Raw genomic sequence first — 11,958 nt, forward strand, 5'->3', positions numbered from 1 at the left:
CGCGACAGCAGGGGAAAGGGGACGCACCGCCCCGGGGGCCGGGCTCGGAGGGCGGGTGTGGTCCGGAGGAGTGGCCGGGGTTGGGGGTGCGGGGCCTTAAGGAGGGAGCCGGACCGGAAGGCTGAGAATCACTTTATTGCACGCGTTTGGGGTCGGGGGGAGTCCCGAGAGGGAACACACAGCAGGCTCCGTCCGGGTGAGAGGCTCAGGGGGGCATGATTCCTGGGCCTGGGGGAGGCTCGGGTGGTGGCTGCAGCTGCTGCCTCTGCTGCTGGAGCCTGGCTCTGTTGGCCCTGCAGGAGAGAGCACGGGGCGGTTGGCACAGGGATCCTAGAGGCTGGTCCAGGACAGTGGAGAGGGCAGGGTAGAGCAGGGACAGACCTGGCTCGGGCCCGGGTGTCATTGTAGATGGTTGTGATGATCCGATCCTTTTCATCCATGAAGCTACGGTGCATCTGCTCCAGCTTCCTGCAAGGGGGTTACAATGAACTCTGGGTCCCCCAAACCCTACTGTCCCCCACTCTAAGGTGTCGGTGCTGTCTATCTGTGGGAACCTCAGCCTCACTGCCTGTGCTCGGTGAGGAGAGCAGCGGAGTAGCCAGGCTTGTCCAGGGTCCAGTGGCGACCCCGGTCCCTGGCTATCGGGCTGAAGGTGGTGACCGCAGCACTGAACATCGGGTGGCCCTCCAAGAGCTTGGAAAGGGCTGTGTGTCTAAGGCCATCACTGAGCTAGGCCGGCTGTTAGCGGGCGCTGCCTGTGTGTGCGTGTGCTGTGGAACCTGTGTCACGGCATGCACGAGAGAGGCGGGAGACAGCTGACTGCCAAACAAGTGAGGAGAGCCGCTGGGGAGGCAGTTACATGCATTTTTCTTCTGCGTGATTTTGGTTGGCTCCACCACTCCCTGGCAGTCGGCACCAAAGGTTTACATGCAAATTATAGAAAACAAAATAAACTGAAAATGACGTGAGCCCTTAGTGAAGAGCTGCCTTTGCTAAGGAAAAAGAGGCTCCGGAGACCTACTTCATACAGTTCTTAGCTTGAGAGACACAAGAGAGGTGTGGGTGGCTGACCCCCTGCCCGCCCCTCGGGGAAAGGCGGGAGCACCTGAAGGCGACGTAGTGCAGGCCCATGCCTGCCAGCATGATCAGGAGGCAGTACCCCAGCACCCGCTGGTTGTGTCTATACTGCTGCTGCCTCGACTCTGGTCTCTGAGGCCTCACGCGGTGAAACTGGGCCCAGTATTGTGCATTGGGGGGTTCCCAGGAGCTGCTGGGAAGGAGAAAAAGAGACAGTGTGGGGAAGAGGCTCCCCAGGAGATTTGGAGGAGAAGAAGCGAATTGCAAAATACTGTACCTGTGCGCCTGATGAGCAGGCCTGGGAGGGGTGGCGGCTCCGGCTCCGGGAGGCGTTGGGGGAGTTCCTGAGCGGAGCTGCTGGTCGTAGTTCCGACGGCTCTGCTCCCGGCTGAGCACTTGGTATGCTTCACTCAGCTCCACAAAGCGGCTGTGCAGGGCTGGGTTCCCGGGGTCCCGGTCAGGGTGCAGCTGAGGTGAAGCAGGACTCCCCTCATCTCCCTTCCCATGCTCCTCCCCAGGACCCATCTCCATAACATCCACCCACAAGGGCTCAAACCATTCCCAGAGGCCCTGTCTGGACAGTGACCTTACCTCTCAGGCCCTCAGGCTGGCCACCGCACCAGAAAGCCCGGGTCAGGAAGCACTCCGCCTCCCTCCCCACCTGCTGCCTACCTCTCGCTAGATGCGCTGGCCCGAGCAGGCAGGTCAAGAAAAACAAGCCCCTCAGACAGGACCCCTGGCTTTCCTCACACCCTGCCCGGCCTCTGCCCGGCGGGCACTTCCCCCTCCCTATGCACGCGGAGGGAAGGTGGTGCCAGCCAGAGCGAGCCCCTCAGCTCCATTCCTGGAAATCTGGCTCAGAATTCCCCTCCCACCTCCCTGCCTCGGACCACTGGTACCTCTTTGGACTTGGAGAAGAAAGCTCGTTTAACTTCTTCGGTGCTGGCACCAGGATGTACCCCCAGCAGCTCATAGTAGTTTCTGGGACCAGACCTGTGGAGAGAGGCCACAACCTGTAGGGGCTAAGGCAACACAGAAGATACCTCTTCCTTACCCATCCCAGCCCCGCTGGGCACACCCTTCAGCTCAGCAACCAGGAGCCGAGGGGCTGAAGCAGGTGCCGAGGGGGACCCATCTCCCACCCAAGTACTAACCAGGCCCAACCCTGCTTAGCCTCCGAGATCAGGCTCATCAGGGTGGTATGGCCCGAGAGGGGAGACCTATCTCCAAACAACCCCTCCTGTCCAGTGTTTGAGGGGCGGGGGGTGCAGATCAGACCAGAGTGCCTCAACATGTGGTCCTCAGGCTCCTTGTGTCAGAAACTGCCGAAAAGCTTGTTTTAAAAAAGGTTCCTGAGCCCATCTCATTCCAGAGCAGGACCCAGGAATCTGCATTTTTTGTTTCCAAAAACCCACTCCCCCACGGGTTGGAATCAGCGATGCTCCACACCCACAGGGGTTGTGGAAAGAGCATTGGGTTTGGCTTTGGCCCAAACGCCGAATCTGCCGCATAACTCTCGCTGCACCACCTGGGCGGTCATCCCTTCATCTAATGATGGTTCTCAACCTTCTGGCCCTTTAAATACAGTTCCTCATGTTGTGACCCCCAACCATAAAATTATTTTCGTTGCTGTTTCATAACTGTAATGTTGCTACTGTTATGAATGATCATGTAAGTATCTGATATGCAGGATGGTCTTAGGCGACCCCTGTGAAAGAATCGTTCGACCGCCAAAGGGGTCGCGACCCACTGGTTGAGAACCGCTGATTCTAATCCTCAGCGGTGCCACGGCAGGGAAGGTGCGAGTCCCCGAGACGAGGCTGGGAGGCTCCTGCCTCCCAGTTCCTAACGATCTCAGCACCTGGGGCCTCAACAAACACCCCCGGAACCTCGGGAAGGCACCGGTCCCCGGCGACCGACTCACCGCTGCCGGGCGGCCTCTGCGAAGAGCCGGGTGGGAGGGCTGCGGGGCCACAGCCGACAAAGGCACGGGGGCAGCAGGGGCAGCATGGCGGCGAGAGGACAGCTGGTGGAAGGAGGCCACAAGGAGAGTGCATGGGGACCAGACTGTGAGCACCCCGGGGGCGGGGGGACGGGGCCCGGCCCCCATCACCGGCGAAGGAAAGCTGGAGCAGGCCCGGAGGACCCAGGCGCAGGTGGGGCCTCCTTGCTCCAGCCCAGACCCCAGCGCCCGGGACCTGTCCTGCCCAGAACCCAGCCCTTCCCCACACCGGCCTCGACGTCTGGACAGCCAGCCGCGAGCTCGGAGACCCCCGTGCCCAACCCGGGAGCCCTGGGGGGCGGGCGAAGGAGGAGCCACGCCGAGCCCCGCCTCCGCTGTACTCACGGCCGCCGCCATTTCCTGCGCCGACTCAGGGCCCACCCCACGCCCTCATTGGCTTAGACGCCAAGGCCACGCCTACCACGCCGGAAGGGCGATGCCCTGCCCCCTTAACCCATTGGCCTGTGACACCTCGGGCCCGCCCCCGGAGGGCGGAGCCAGGGAGGCACCGAGAAGTGCGGGCATCGACCCGGAAGCGGGCGGCACCGAGCTGACATTTAGGGAGGCTCTTGGCCCAGCTGTCGTCGCACGAACATGGCTGTCACGCCGCTTTGCAGGGAAACACTTTTCACAGAGCAGTTTCCACCCCATAGTCGACCCGGACCCTCGGCCCTCAGCCCAAGCTGGCAGAGGGCAGAAGTGAGGATGGGCTTTCTTTTTTCCAAGTCACTTGTCCTGTCTCTCACCCACCCAGGCTCCCCCAGCGGCCCCTCTCCGCCTCGTGGAAACAGCAAATGTCAACGGAACCCAAGAATAAAGTCCTTTATTGTCCTTGGAGCTAGCTGGGTTGGTAGGGCTGCGGACCCGAGGGCGACTCAGGTGGGGTGCCCCTGGCCCCGGTTGTAGAGGATGATGGCGCCTTTGGCGGAGGGGCACAGCTCGGCCCACATTTCAGTCTCCTGCAGCCTCCTCACCCTCTGTGGGGAGACAGAGATGCAGACACCTAGCTGTCAGGGCTCTTGGAGGAGCTGTGCCTGGAGCCCCTGAGCCTCAGAGCCCTCTGCACGGTACAGCCCCCATTGAGACATGTAAAGAGGCTGAACAGGTCCCTGGCCCCCTCCCGTGGGCTTCGGGCATCCCCAGTGAGGCCCGTGGCTCTGGAGAAAAGCTCCGAGAGATTTGGGAACCCCGTCTGAACCCCTCCCGCCCCCATAGACATGCATCACCAGGCCTCTGCAAGTCCCAACCCCAGCTCCTAGGCCCAGCCAGACGTTGCCACCTCGCACCTGTGTCTCCACAAAGATAATGCCCGTGGACTCATGGGCCTCCGGTCCCCCACTCATGTAGTGCTTCCTCACCTGCTCAGAAGTCAGGCTGCACCTGGGTAAGACAGGGGATGGCCTGCTGGGTGCCCAGTCCCAGGAGGGTCCCTGTGGAGCCCCAGCTGCCTCAGCCATGCCCCTCAACCCACACCACCTACCCCAGGGCCCAGGACCCTGTCCCCCAGAGCTCACTCACTGGACGTAGAACTCGGCACTGGCACGGCCCGCACTGGTCTCATTGCGTGCGATGCCCAGTAACAGCGGTTGGCTCAGGGTGGGCAGTGGCAGGTTCACCTGGGGCCAGGTCCCACCTGTCAGTGCTCGCTGCCCACAGCCCTGCCCCTCTCCGTGGAGACACGCATGCATTGCCCTTGTGTAGCATTTTACAGATGGGAAAATCAGACCAGAGACTAAATAATTTGCCCAGAGTCCCCAAGGAAAACCGATCACTCAGCCTCCAGTTACTTCTTTTCAGCACACCTGGGTGGCATAGGCAAGACCTTTGCAGTGTTCCCATGGTAAAGAGAAAGAACTTGAGGGGCACAGAAACGAGGGCTAGGATTCCACTCCAGCGCGCCCAACTGCAGAGCCAAGTTCCTCCCTCAACGTCTCATGCCTGCAGACCTTCCCACCAGCCCAGATCCAGGTTGATTCTGGCATGTTCTACCACCTCCCTCCCAGCCCCCCCACCCCGTCCTGGCCACCCTCACTCACCTCATCACTTATCTCCTGGAGGACACTGGAGAAGAGCTCACGCACCACCAGCTCCCCCGGGAGGTCCTTGTGCAGGGGGACCTTGTCACCAGGGCACAGGGCCTGGGAGAGGTGAGACTCAGCTCCTGCCCCCACGTCTTCCAGCCCTGCCTCCCCCAGTGCTCCCGGCCCTGAGGGCCTGTCTGTGTACGAGTGCTGGCCCCTCACCCAGGCCCTCCTTTTCCAGGTGGGCAACCAGAGTCCTGCTGGGCCCTAGCCCCCATCCCCTGGCTCCTCACAGATCTGGGGGAGGGTCCGTGAGGAGGCTGAAGGGTGGCCTTGAGCAGAGACCTTCACAAGTACCAGGCCAACTCCTCCTCTGAGGGATGAGGAAACAACGCTGAGCTGTCTGGGTCTTGGTGCCTTTGCACCCGGCCGCCATGCGTCTCACCTGAGGCTCAGGGTGCCCACCAGGCACGTCCACCAGCCCAGGGGCTTCGGCCACCCGCTGAGAGCGGCGCAGGAAGACGAGAAAGTCATCGGCGGTGGCCAGGGCGGCACCCACCCCCAGGGGGTCTGCCAGGTAGGCTTGCTTGTTACCCCAGTCGGCAGCCCCCTGCTGCCGCAGCCAGGCAGCCGAGCTGGCCCAGTTGGTGCCCAGGAAGTCTCGGTAGGAAGTCAGGCCCAGGTGCAGGAGCAGCTGCGGCCCCTGCGAGCCGGCGGGCGCCAGGGACGCAGAGTGCAGGCGGAACTTGGGAGCATCAAACAGCCAGGGCTGGGCCTGGAGCCGGCTCTCCCAGGCAGCAGCGATGGCTCTGTCCCCTCCTGGCAGCGGGCGACGGTCGTAGGCCGGGCTCAGCTCAGCCCGAACTTGATCCTCGGGCAGACCGCCCAGGGGGCACTGCAGCAGCAGAGACACCTCGGGGTCCATGGTCTGGACAGGGCAGGTCCGGGTAAGGTCACAGTTTGCACCCCCCTGGGCAGTCAAGTGTCTTAGCATCCAGCAGGCGCCCGAGACTCCAGCTGCCAGACGTCCCAGGGACTCCCGGGCACCCCTACCACCCGAGGCCCTGAGTCCAGTCCCCCCTAATGTCCACGTCTCCCAACCCCAGGGGTCAGGGACCCCTCCCAGGGTGCAGAAGCTCCATCGGGGCTCGGAGCCCGCGGTGCGGCCGCTCCCCCTGGGGAGTGGGTGAGCTCGCTTGTCCGTCTGGCCCTCCCGCATCTTCCGCCCCACGTCTCCCAAACCCAGGGGTCAGGGACCCCTCCCAGGGTGCAGAAGCTCCAGCCTCCGGCGGGCACTCACCGCCACTTCGGCCAGCAGTCCCCGCCCCTTTCCCCGAGCGGAAGTGCCCGCCCCTCCTGCCCTGGCTTCTCCTGGGCCTCGGTGTCCCGTCTGCACCAGGGGTTGGGGTGGGAAGGGAATCAATGCGCTGAATATGCCCCCGTCCGAGCGCTCCTGTCCCGAGGCTGTGGCTTTCCGGGCGAGCTGGAGTCATGCGAGGTCCTTAACAGTCCCCACTTGCCACTGCGCCCCCAGGTTTTGGCCGTGAACTCTGGAGAGAGGAAGCTGGAAGCAGCAGGGCCCAGAGGCAGAAGGGCTCGCAGACCCCGGGAACAGGTGCGCCCCTGCCACCCTCACTCCCCATGCCCGGTGGAAGGGGCGGTAAGGGATCCGAGCCCTGGCTCCCTGGGAAATGCTGGTGGGGGGTCTGGGGGTCGGGCGGGGTGCTGGTGGTGGTGTCATACTGTTCTCTGGGGAGCACGGGGACTCCTCTCCCTCTGGTCTCCCCCCGGGGCAGGCAGGGCACTCAGAGTTCCGGGTGGGCAGCAGGACAGGCTGCCACGGGGACCAGGAGCCACCTCTGAACTCTTACAGGACCGAGACGTGCAGCTGTCCAAGGCCCTGTCCTATGCCCTGCGCCACGGGGCCCTGAAGCTGGGGCTGCCCATGGGGGCCGGTAAGTGCGGGTCTGGGAGGCTGCGGTAGAGAGGGCTCCAGCGCAGGGAACAGGGCCAGCCTGCCTGTGACTGCTCTCCCCCAGGGCTCCTTCCACAGCCCCATAGGGCACCCAGGCCGCACCCCTCCATTTACAGGAAGACCCTGAGCCCAGTATCATTTCTGGGGCAAACTGGGGGGGAGGAGCCTCTTTTGGCCAGGCCTGCGACCCAAAAACATCCCAAAGGTGGGCACAGGGTGGGGGGATGGCGGTGCAAGTGAGGCTCATTGAGCACCACTGTGAGTCAAGTACTGTGTGTGCTAAAGGAGTCACTTTATCTCCTTTTTTAAAAAAATATTTTTATTGATTTCAGAGAGGAAGGGAGAGGGAGAGAGAGAGAGAGATAGAAACATCAGTGATGAGAGAGAATCATGGATCGGCTGCCTCCTGCACATCCCGCACTGGGGATCGAGCCCGCAACCCAAGCATGTGCCTTGACTGGAATTGAACCCAGGACCCTTCAGTCCGCAGGCCGGCGCTCTACCCATTGAGCCACACCAGCCAGGACAGGGTCACTTTATCTCTGTGACCCTCTATGAGGCAGATGCTATTCCCTTGAACCCTTGTGATCCCCAAGCCCAGGCTCTGCTCTGGTTGTGTCTCCCCCGTTAGCTCTGGCTCAGGACCGAGCAAGTTCAACTCCTGAGCTCCCCGTCTGCCCACAGGCGGCTTCGTGCCCCTGGGCGCCCTCCTGCAGCTGCCCCAGTTCCGCAGCTTCTCAGTGGAAGATGTGCAGCGTGTGGTGGACACCAATGGGAAGCAGCGGTTCGCCCTGCAGCCAGGGGACCCCGGCACCGGCCCTCTCATCCGGGCCAATCAGGGTCACTCCCTGCAGGTGGGCTAACGGGACAAGTGGGAGGGCCAGGTGGGACCCCTGCCTGTGAGGGGGTCTCACTGCTGTCCATCCCCCCGCCCATGCCAGGTACCTGAGTTGGAGCTGATGCCCCTGGAGACCCCGCGGGACCTGCCCCCGATGCTGGTCCATGGCACATTCTGGCAGCACTGGCCCTCCATCCGGCTCAAGGGCCTGTCCTGCCGCGGAAGGACACACATCCACTTGGCTACAGGACTGCCTGGGGACCCTGGTGTCATCAGTGGTCAGTATCCCCGCCCCCAGCTCCTCCCACCCACTCTCTCCTCCCAGGTCCCTCCAGAGGTCCAAAGCCACCCATACCCTGTATGCGGCAGTACCCCCTTTTCCTCACCGAGTCCAGGACCCCAGCCTGCCCGTGTTTGATAACTGCAACCCCAGATGCCCCAGGCCCCAGCTCCAGTTGTCCCTACAGGCATGCGGCCAAACTGCCAAGTGGCCGTGTTCATCAATGGGCCCCTGGCCCTGGCAGGTGAGTGCGGATGTAGCAGGGACTGCCCTAGGCCTTCAGAGAGGGCCCGAGTCCCAGCTCTGGCTCTGTCTGCAGATGGAGTCCCCTTCTGCCGATCTGCGAATGGGGTGATCCTGACTCCCGGAAACGCTGATGGCTTCCTGCTTCCCAAGTACTTCAAAGAGGCCCTGCAGCTACGGCCTACCCGTGAGAACCTCCACGCCACCCTGTTCTTTGTGTCTGAAGCCCGTGTCCTCTGCCAACCCCAGGCTGACTTAGGGCTCCCTTTCTCTAACCAAGTCCTCTCGATCTCAGGAAAACCCCTCTCCTTGGCTGGTGATGAAGAGACAGAGTGTCAGAGTGGCCCCCAGCACAGCTCCAGAGGAAGAAGGATGAGCCAACAATAAAATATTTATTAAAAAAGGAAATGTAGAAAGATTTTTTTAAAAAAAACAAAAACCCTCCAGTTTGAAACCATCAGTTATCATTCTGTGGCTGCAGCCTGCCTTCCTGTGGGCTCAGGGACTGCAACCAGGCCGGGGTGCTGCTCCCGGCCACTCAGGCGAGGGAAGGGTGGTGCTGCCGAGCTCAGGACCGCCCTCCCCCCGCCGGGGGGGGGGGGGGGGGGGGGGGGATACAGAGTCTGGCCCAGCCGGGTCCCTGGTCTGCACAAAGCCAGTGAGAGTGCGGATGTGCCCAGCTCGGTGCGTGGAGAGGGTGTGGGCAGTGAGTCCCAGCGAGTGTGGGCTTAGGAGTGGCCATGGCGGTGGTGAGTGGTACAGGGATCAAGACCGGCCTCAGAAGGCCTCGTGGCCACCTGTGAGCTGCAGGAAGAGGTCCTCGTCCAGTTCCTCCCCTCGGGCCCGCTCCCGCGTCGACAGGAAAATGTAGCCCCCTATGTACTCGTGCACAATGCGGCAGCTGGCAGACACGCAGCTGAAGGCCACGTTGATGTGTTCGTCAAACTCGATGGCCACCTGCAGGGCGGGCAGTCGGAGGGGCTGGCGGGTGGGATAGGGAGCGCCCCGGCAACTGGCGCATGTTGCTGAAGCGCCAGGTCTTGACCACGTCGCCCACGGCCAGGTCGATGCGGATCAGTCGGTTGTTGGCAATGCCCAGGATCTCATCTTTCCTGCTGCCCTTGAACCTGGTCCCCAGAGGACAGATGTGAGCAAGGGCCCCACCCCGCGGCCCGGCGCCTGCCCAGACAGCCTGGTGCAGTGCTCAGGAGTGGGTTGTGCAAGGAAGTCATTTAGGTTCTCTGGGCCTCAAGTTCCTCATCTGGAAAGTGGGAGTTAACCAATGCAATAATTATAATAACGTTTAGCAGCGTCAGCAAATACTCTATGCCTTTAAATAACTTTTTTTGCCGGGGGGGCGTGGCTCAGTGGTTGAGCTTCTAACTATGAACCAGGAAGTCACAGTTCGATTCCCAGTCAGGGCACATACCCAGTAGGAGGCATGCAGGAGGCAGCCGATCAATGATTTTCTCTCATCATTGATGTTTCTCTCTCTCTCTCCTCCCTTCCTCTCTGAAATCAATAAAAAATATTCATTTACATGAGTAACTTTTTTGTATCATCTGTTGCCTCGATCATATCTCCGCAGGCTTGGAAATGGGCAGGGGCACTCCCGGTCCCGGCAGCCACGCTGGCCCCATCCCACAGACCGGATCCCAGCGGTCGGGAGAGGGAAGGGTCCGCGGCCGAGCTGGGACGGAGCTGGTCTCCTGTTCTCCTGGCCTGCTCTCTCTGTGTTTGCTGTGGGGGTGCAGGATGGGTGGGGCACAGGGGGTGCCCTCAGTCAGCTCTGCCCACAGAGACCAGGACGGGAGGTTCAGGGTGAGGGTGGAGAGGACCGGCTGGGGCTCTTACTTGACTATGAAGTAGGAGATACCGAAGTCAGGCAGGGACTGCCAGGCCTGGATGAAGCGCAGCTGGGCCTCGGACAGGGGGAGCTGGGCCACGTTCTGGTGGGCTTCCAGGATCCGGGGGGTGAGCTGTGGGGCCACACTGGTGAGGGGCATCCAACATCCCCGTGGCCCCCTGGCTGCCCCCACCAGCTGAGCTAGGGCAGGGGCAGTGCCCACTGTGCGCCCCCAGAGTGCACCCTCTCACCGCTCATCACCTATGAGCTGGGCCAGGCCCGGAGGTGGATGTGGGCAGCGGGACTGTGCCCCCCTCTCCTCTGGGAGGGGACGAGTGCACTGTCTCAGGGACGCGGGGGGAGAGGAATGAGTGAGCACACGGCTTTGCAGGGGAAGGCTCGGTGGAGGCCCAGGGCCCGAGGTGGCCAGGTAAACGCTGTGGCCATTCCCACCGCCCACGCCCTCTGGCACCTGTTTGGCCTTGAACTTGCGCTGGAAGCGGGGGGCGACCAGGCCATACGGGTTGAGGCCCTCCGCGGAGGCATCCAGGCCCTGGGGCTGGCTGCCCGGACCCCCGGTGCCCGCCCGCTGCAGGCTGAGGAAGGCCAGGATGCCCTGCACCTCGTTGGCGTAGCTGCTGTCCGCCATGGTGCGGCCCTTGGAGGCCAGGCGGCAGCCGGCCATCCAGCGGGCATACTGCTGCTCCTGGGGGGAGGAGGGGCTGGTTAGGGCCTGGCCGGGCTCTGGGTCAGCCCCCTGCCCCCTCCCGCCTCCGCCCGGCCCCGGGCTCTGCCGGCCCTCACATCCTGGCACCGCAGGTAGAGTTCACTCATGCCCTCAGGCGAGGGCACCAGGAGTTTGATGCAGAATTTCTGGCCGGAGACGTTGACATCCGGGACCACCTCACAGCCTGGAGGGAGATGGGCGGGTTAGAAGGCGGAGAGGGGGACCCCGCCGGAGAGGGGGACCCGGGGGTCAGAGGCCACCTGCCAGTGCCGGCGGCGCAGCGGCCTGCGCACAGGGCGTCCTCCCTGGCACTCGGAGGAACGGGGGTGCACCCCCCGGCCAGCCCCTCACTCGCCCTTGAGGTTGAGCTGCTGAATGGGGTCCCCCGGGGCTTCGTCCTGGCTCTTGTAGTAGGACAGCGTGGTCTCCTTGAACACCACCCAGTGCTGGCGGTACCCTTTCAGGGTCAGCTTCCGGGGCCTGAGGGGGAGGCGGGTCAGAGGCCACCTTCCTCCTCTCTCCACGCTGCCCCCGCCCCCCGCGGGGCTGCCAACTCTGCCCCCCACTCACCGCAAGATGCGGAGATGGTCCTTCAGCTCGGGGATGGCGGTGAGGCTGTCCTGGGGGGGAGGGGAGTCAGCGGCCCGGCTCCGGCTTGCCCCTGGCCCACCCTGGCCGAGCCCCTCTCACCAGCACTCCCCTCCCCGCTCTGCGACAGCTTGTTGATGTGGTACTGGGGGGGTGGGGGGCGCATGGCCAGGGCGGGCTCAGTGGGCAGCCCATCCGCCCAGCCCGGCCCTGAGCTGGGCTTCCCTGGAGAGGGGGCCCCCACCTGGAGGACCCTTCCTGCCCTGGGCCTGGCCTGCACCCCTGCCACCCCGGGTCCCGGCCGCCTGGCACCTGCAGGGCTGCGAACACCATCATCTCCTCCTCGGTGCAGTCAATCTCC

General features: G+C 63.2%; 4 protein-coding genes across 6 annotated transcripts in view; 1 reads left to right on the plus strand and 3 right to left on the minus strand.

Annotated features, from left to right (window-relative positions):
• Positions 1–116: 116 nt before the first annotated feature.
• On the minus strand, positions 117–3,474 carry DNAJC4 (DnaJ heat shock protein family (Hsp40) member C4). The gene is made up of 7 exons (XM_006771626.2): positions 3,425–3,474; positions 3,002–3,103; positions 1,977–2,070; positions 1,355–1,545; positions 1,106–1,270; positions 382–468; positions 117–293 (listed from the first exon to the last, which is right to left on the minus strand). Exons 2-7 carry the CDS (start codon positions 3,085–3,087, stop codon positions 206–208), a joined length of 711 nt encoding a protein of 236 aa, XP_006771689.1. The 5' UTR covers positions 3,088–3,103; positions 3,425–3,474; the 3' UTR covers positions 117–205.
• Positions 3,475–3,886: 412 nt separating this feature from the next.
• On the minus strand, positions 3,887–6,246 carry NUDT22 (nudix hydrolase 22). The gene is made up of 5 exons (XM_006771628.2): positions 5,546–6,246; positions 5,116–5,217; positions 4,598–4,695; positions 4,366–4,459; positions 3,887–4,056 (listed from the first exon to the last, which is right to left on the minus strand). Exons 1-5 carry the CDS (start codon positions 6,092–6,094, stop codon positions 3,955–3,957), a joined length of 945 nt encoding a protein of 314 aa, XP_006771691.2. The 5' UTR covers positions 6,095–6,246; the 3' UTR covers positions 3,887–3,954.
• Positions 6,241–8,909, plus strand: TRPT1 (tRNA phosphotransferase 1). Of its 3 annotated transcripts, XM_006771630.2 has the most exons (8): positions 6,241–6,286; positions 6,635–6,715; positions 6,974–7,055; positions 7,760–7,929; positions 8,017–8,191; positions 8,381–8,437; positions 8,513–8,623; positions 8,732–8,909. In XM_006771630.2, the coding sequence occupies exons 3-8, from the start codon at positions 7,046–7,048 to the stop codon at positions 8,821–8,823; spliced, it is 615 nt and encodes a 204-aa protein (XP_006771693.1). In that variant the 5' UTR covers positions 6,241–6,286; positions 6,635–6,715; positions 6,974–7,045; the 3' UTR covers positions 8,824–8,909. The 3 variants fall into 3 exon arrangements, with proteins under 3 accessions (XP_006771693.1, XP_015424565.1, XP_015424566.1); XM_015569079.1 differs by lacking the exon at positions 6,241–6,286 and having other exon boundaries at positions 6,625–6,715; positions 6,901–7,055; XM_015569080.1 differs by lacking the exons at positions 6,241–6,286; positions 8,381–8,437 and having other exon boundaries at positions 6,625–6,715; positions 6,901–7,055; positions 8,732–8,859.
• FERMT3 (fermitin family member 3) overlaps positions 8,808–11,958 on the minus strand; it is a 12,633-nt gene continuing 9,482 nt past the window's right edge. Inside the window, 9 exon segments of the mRNA XM_015568983.1 lie at positions 8,808–9,432; positions 9,434–9,563; positions 10,291–10,415; positions 10,755–10,988; positions 11,087–11,193; positions 11,365–11,489; positions 11,580–11,629; positions 11,632–11,742; positions 11,910–11,954. Coding sequence (XP_015424469.1) covers positions 9,214–9,432; positions 9,434–9,563; positions 10,291–10,415; positions 10,755–10,988; positions 11,087–11,193; positions 11,365–11,489; positions 11,580–11,629; positions 11,632–11,742; positions 11,910–11,954 — 1,146 coding nt within the window. The 3' untranslated portion in view covers positions 8,808–9,213.

This window comes from Myotis davidii, unplaced genomic scaffold (genome assembly GCF_000327345.1).
Source record: "Myotis davidii unplaced genomic scaffold, ASM32734v1 scaffold425, whole genome shotgun sequence".
Lineage (NCBI taxonomy): Eukaryota > Metazoa > Chordata > Mammalia > Chiroptera > Vespertilionidae > Myotis > Myotis davidii.

Excerpts from the sequence above, each read along its gene's own strand:
- TRPT1 (XM_006771630.2), top strand. Across the intron at positions 8,192-8,380 it reads GGACCCTGGTGTCATCAGTG|GCATGCGGCCAAACTGCCAA; the intron begins GTCAGTATCCCC and ends TTGTCCCTACAG. Across the intron at positions 8,438-8,512 it reads TGGGCCCCTGGCCCTGGCAG|ATGGAGTCCCCTTCTGCCGA; the intron begins GTGAGTGCGGAT and ends CTCTGTCTGCAG.
- NUDT22 (XM_006771628.2), bottom strand. The coding sequence starts at position 6,094 with ATGCTAAGACACTTGACTGCCCAGGGGGGTGCAAACTGTGACCTTACC. Across the intron at positions 4,696-5,115 it reads TCCAGGAGATAAGTGATGAG|GTGAACCTGCCACTGCCCAC; the intron begins GTGAGTGAGGGT and ends ACCTGGCCCCAG. Across the intron at positions 4,057-4,365 it reads TTATCTTTGTGGAGACACAG|AGGGTGAGGAGGCTGCAGGA; the intron begins GTGCGAGGTGGC and ends GTCTCCCCACAG.
- DNAJC4 (XM_006771626.2), bottom strand. The coding sequence starts at position 3,087 with ATGCTGCCCCTGCTGCCCCCGTGCCTTTGTCGGCTGTGGCCCCGCAGC. Across the intron at positions 2,071-3,001 it reads GCAGAGGCCGCCCGGCAGCG|GTCTGGTCCCAGAAACTACT; the intron begins GTGAGTCGGTCG and ends CTCTCTCCACAG. Across the intron at positions 1,271-1,354 it reads CCTGCTCATCAGGCGCACAG|CAGCTCCTGGGAACCCCCCA; the intron begins GTACAGTATTTT and ends TCTCCTTCCCAG.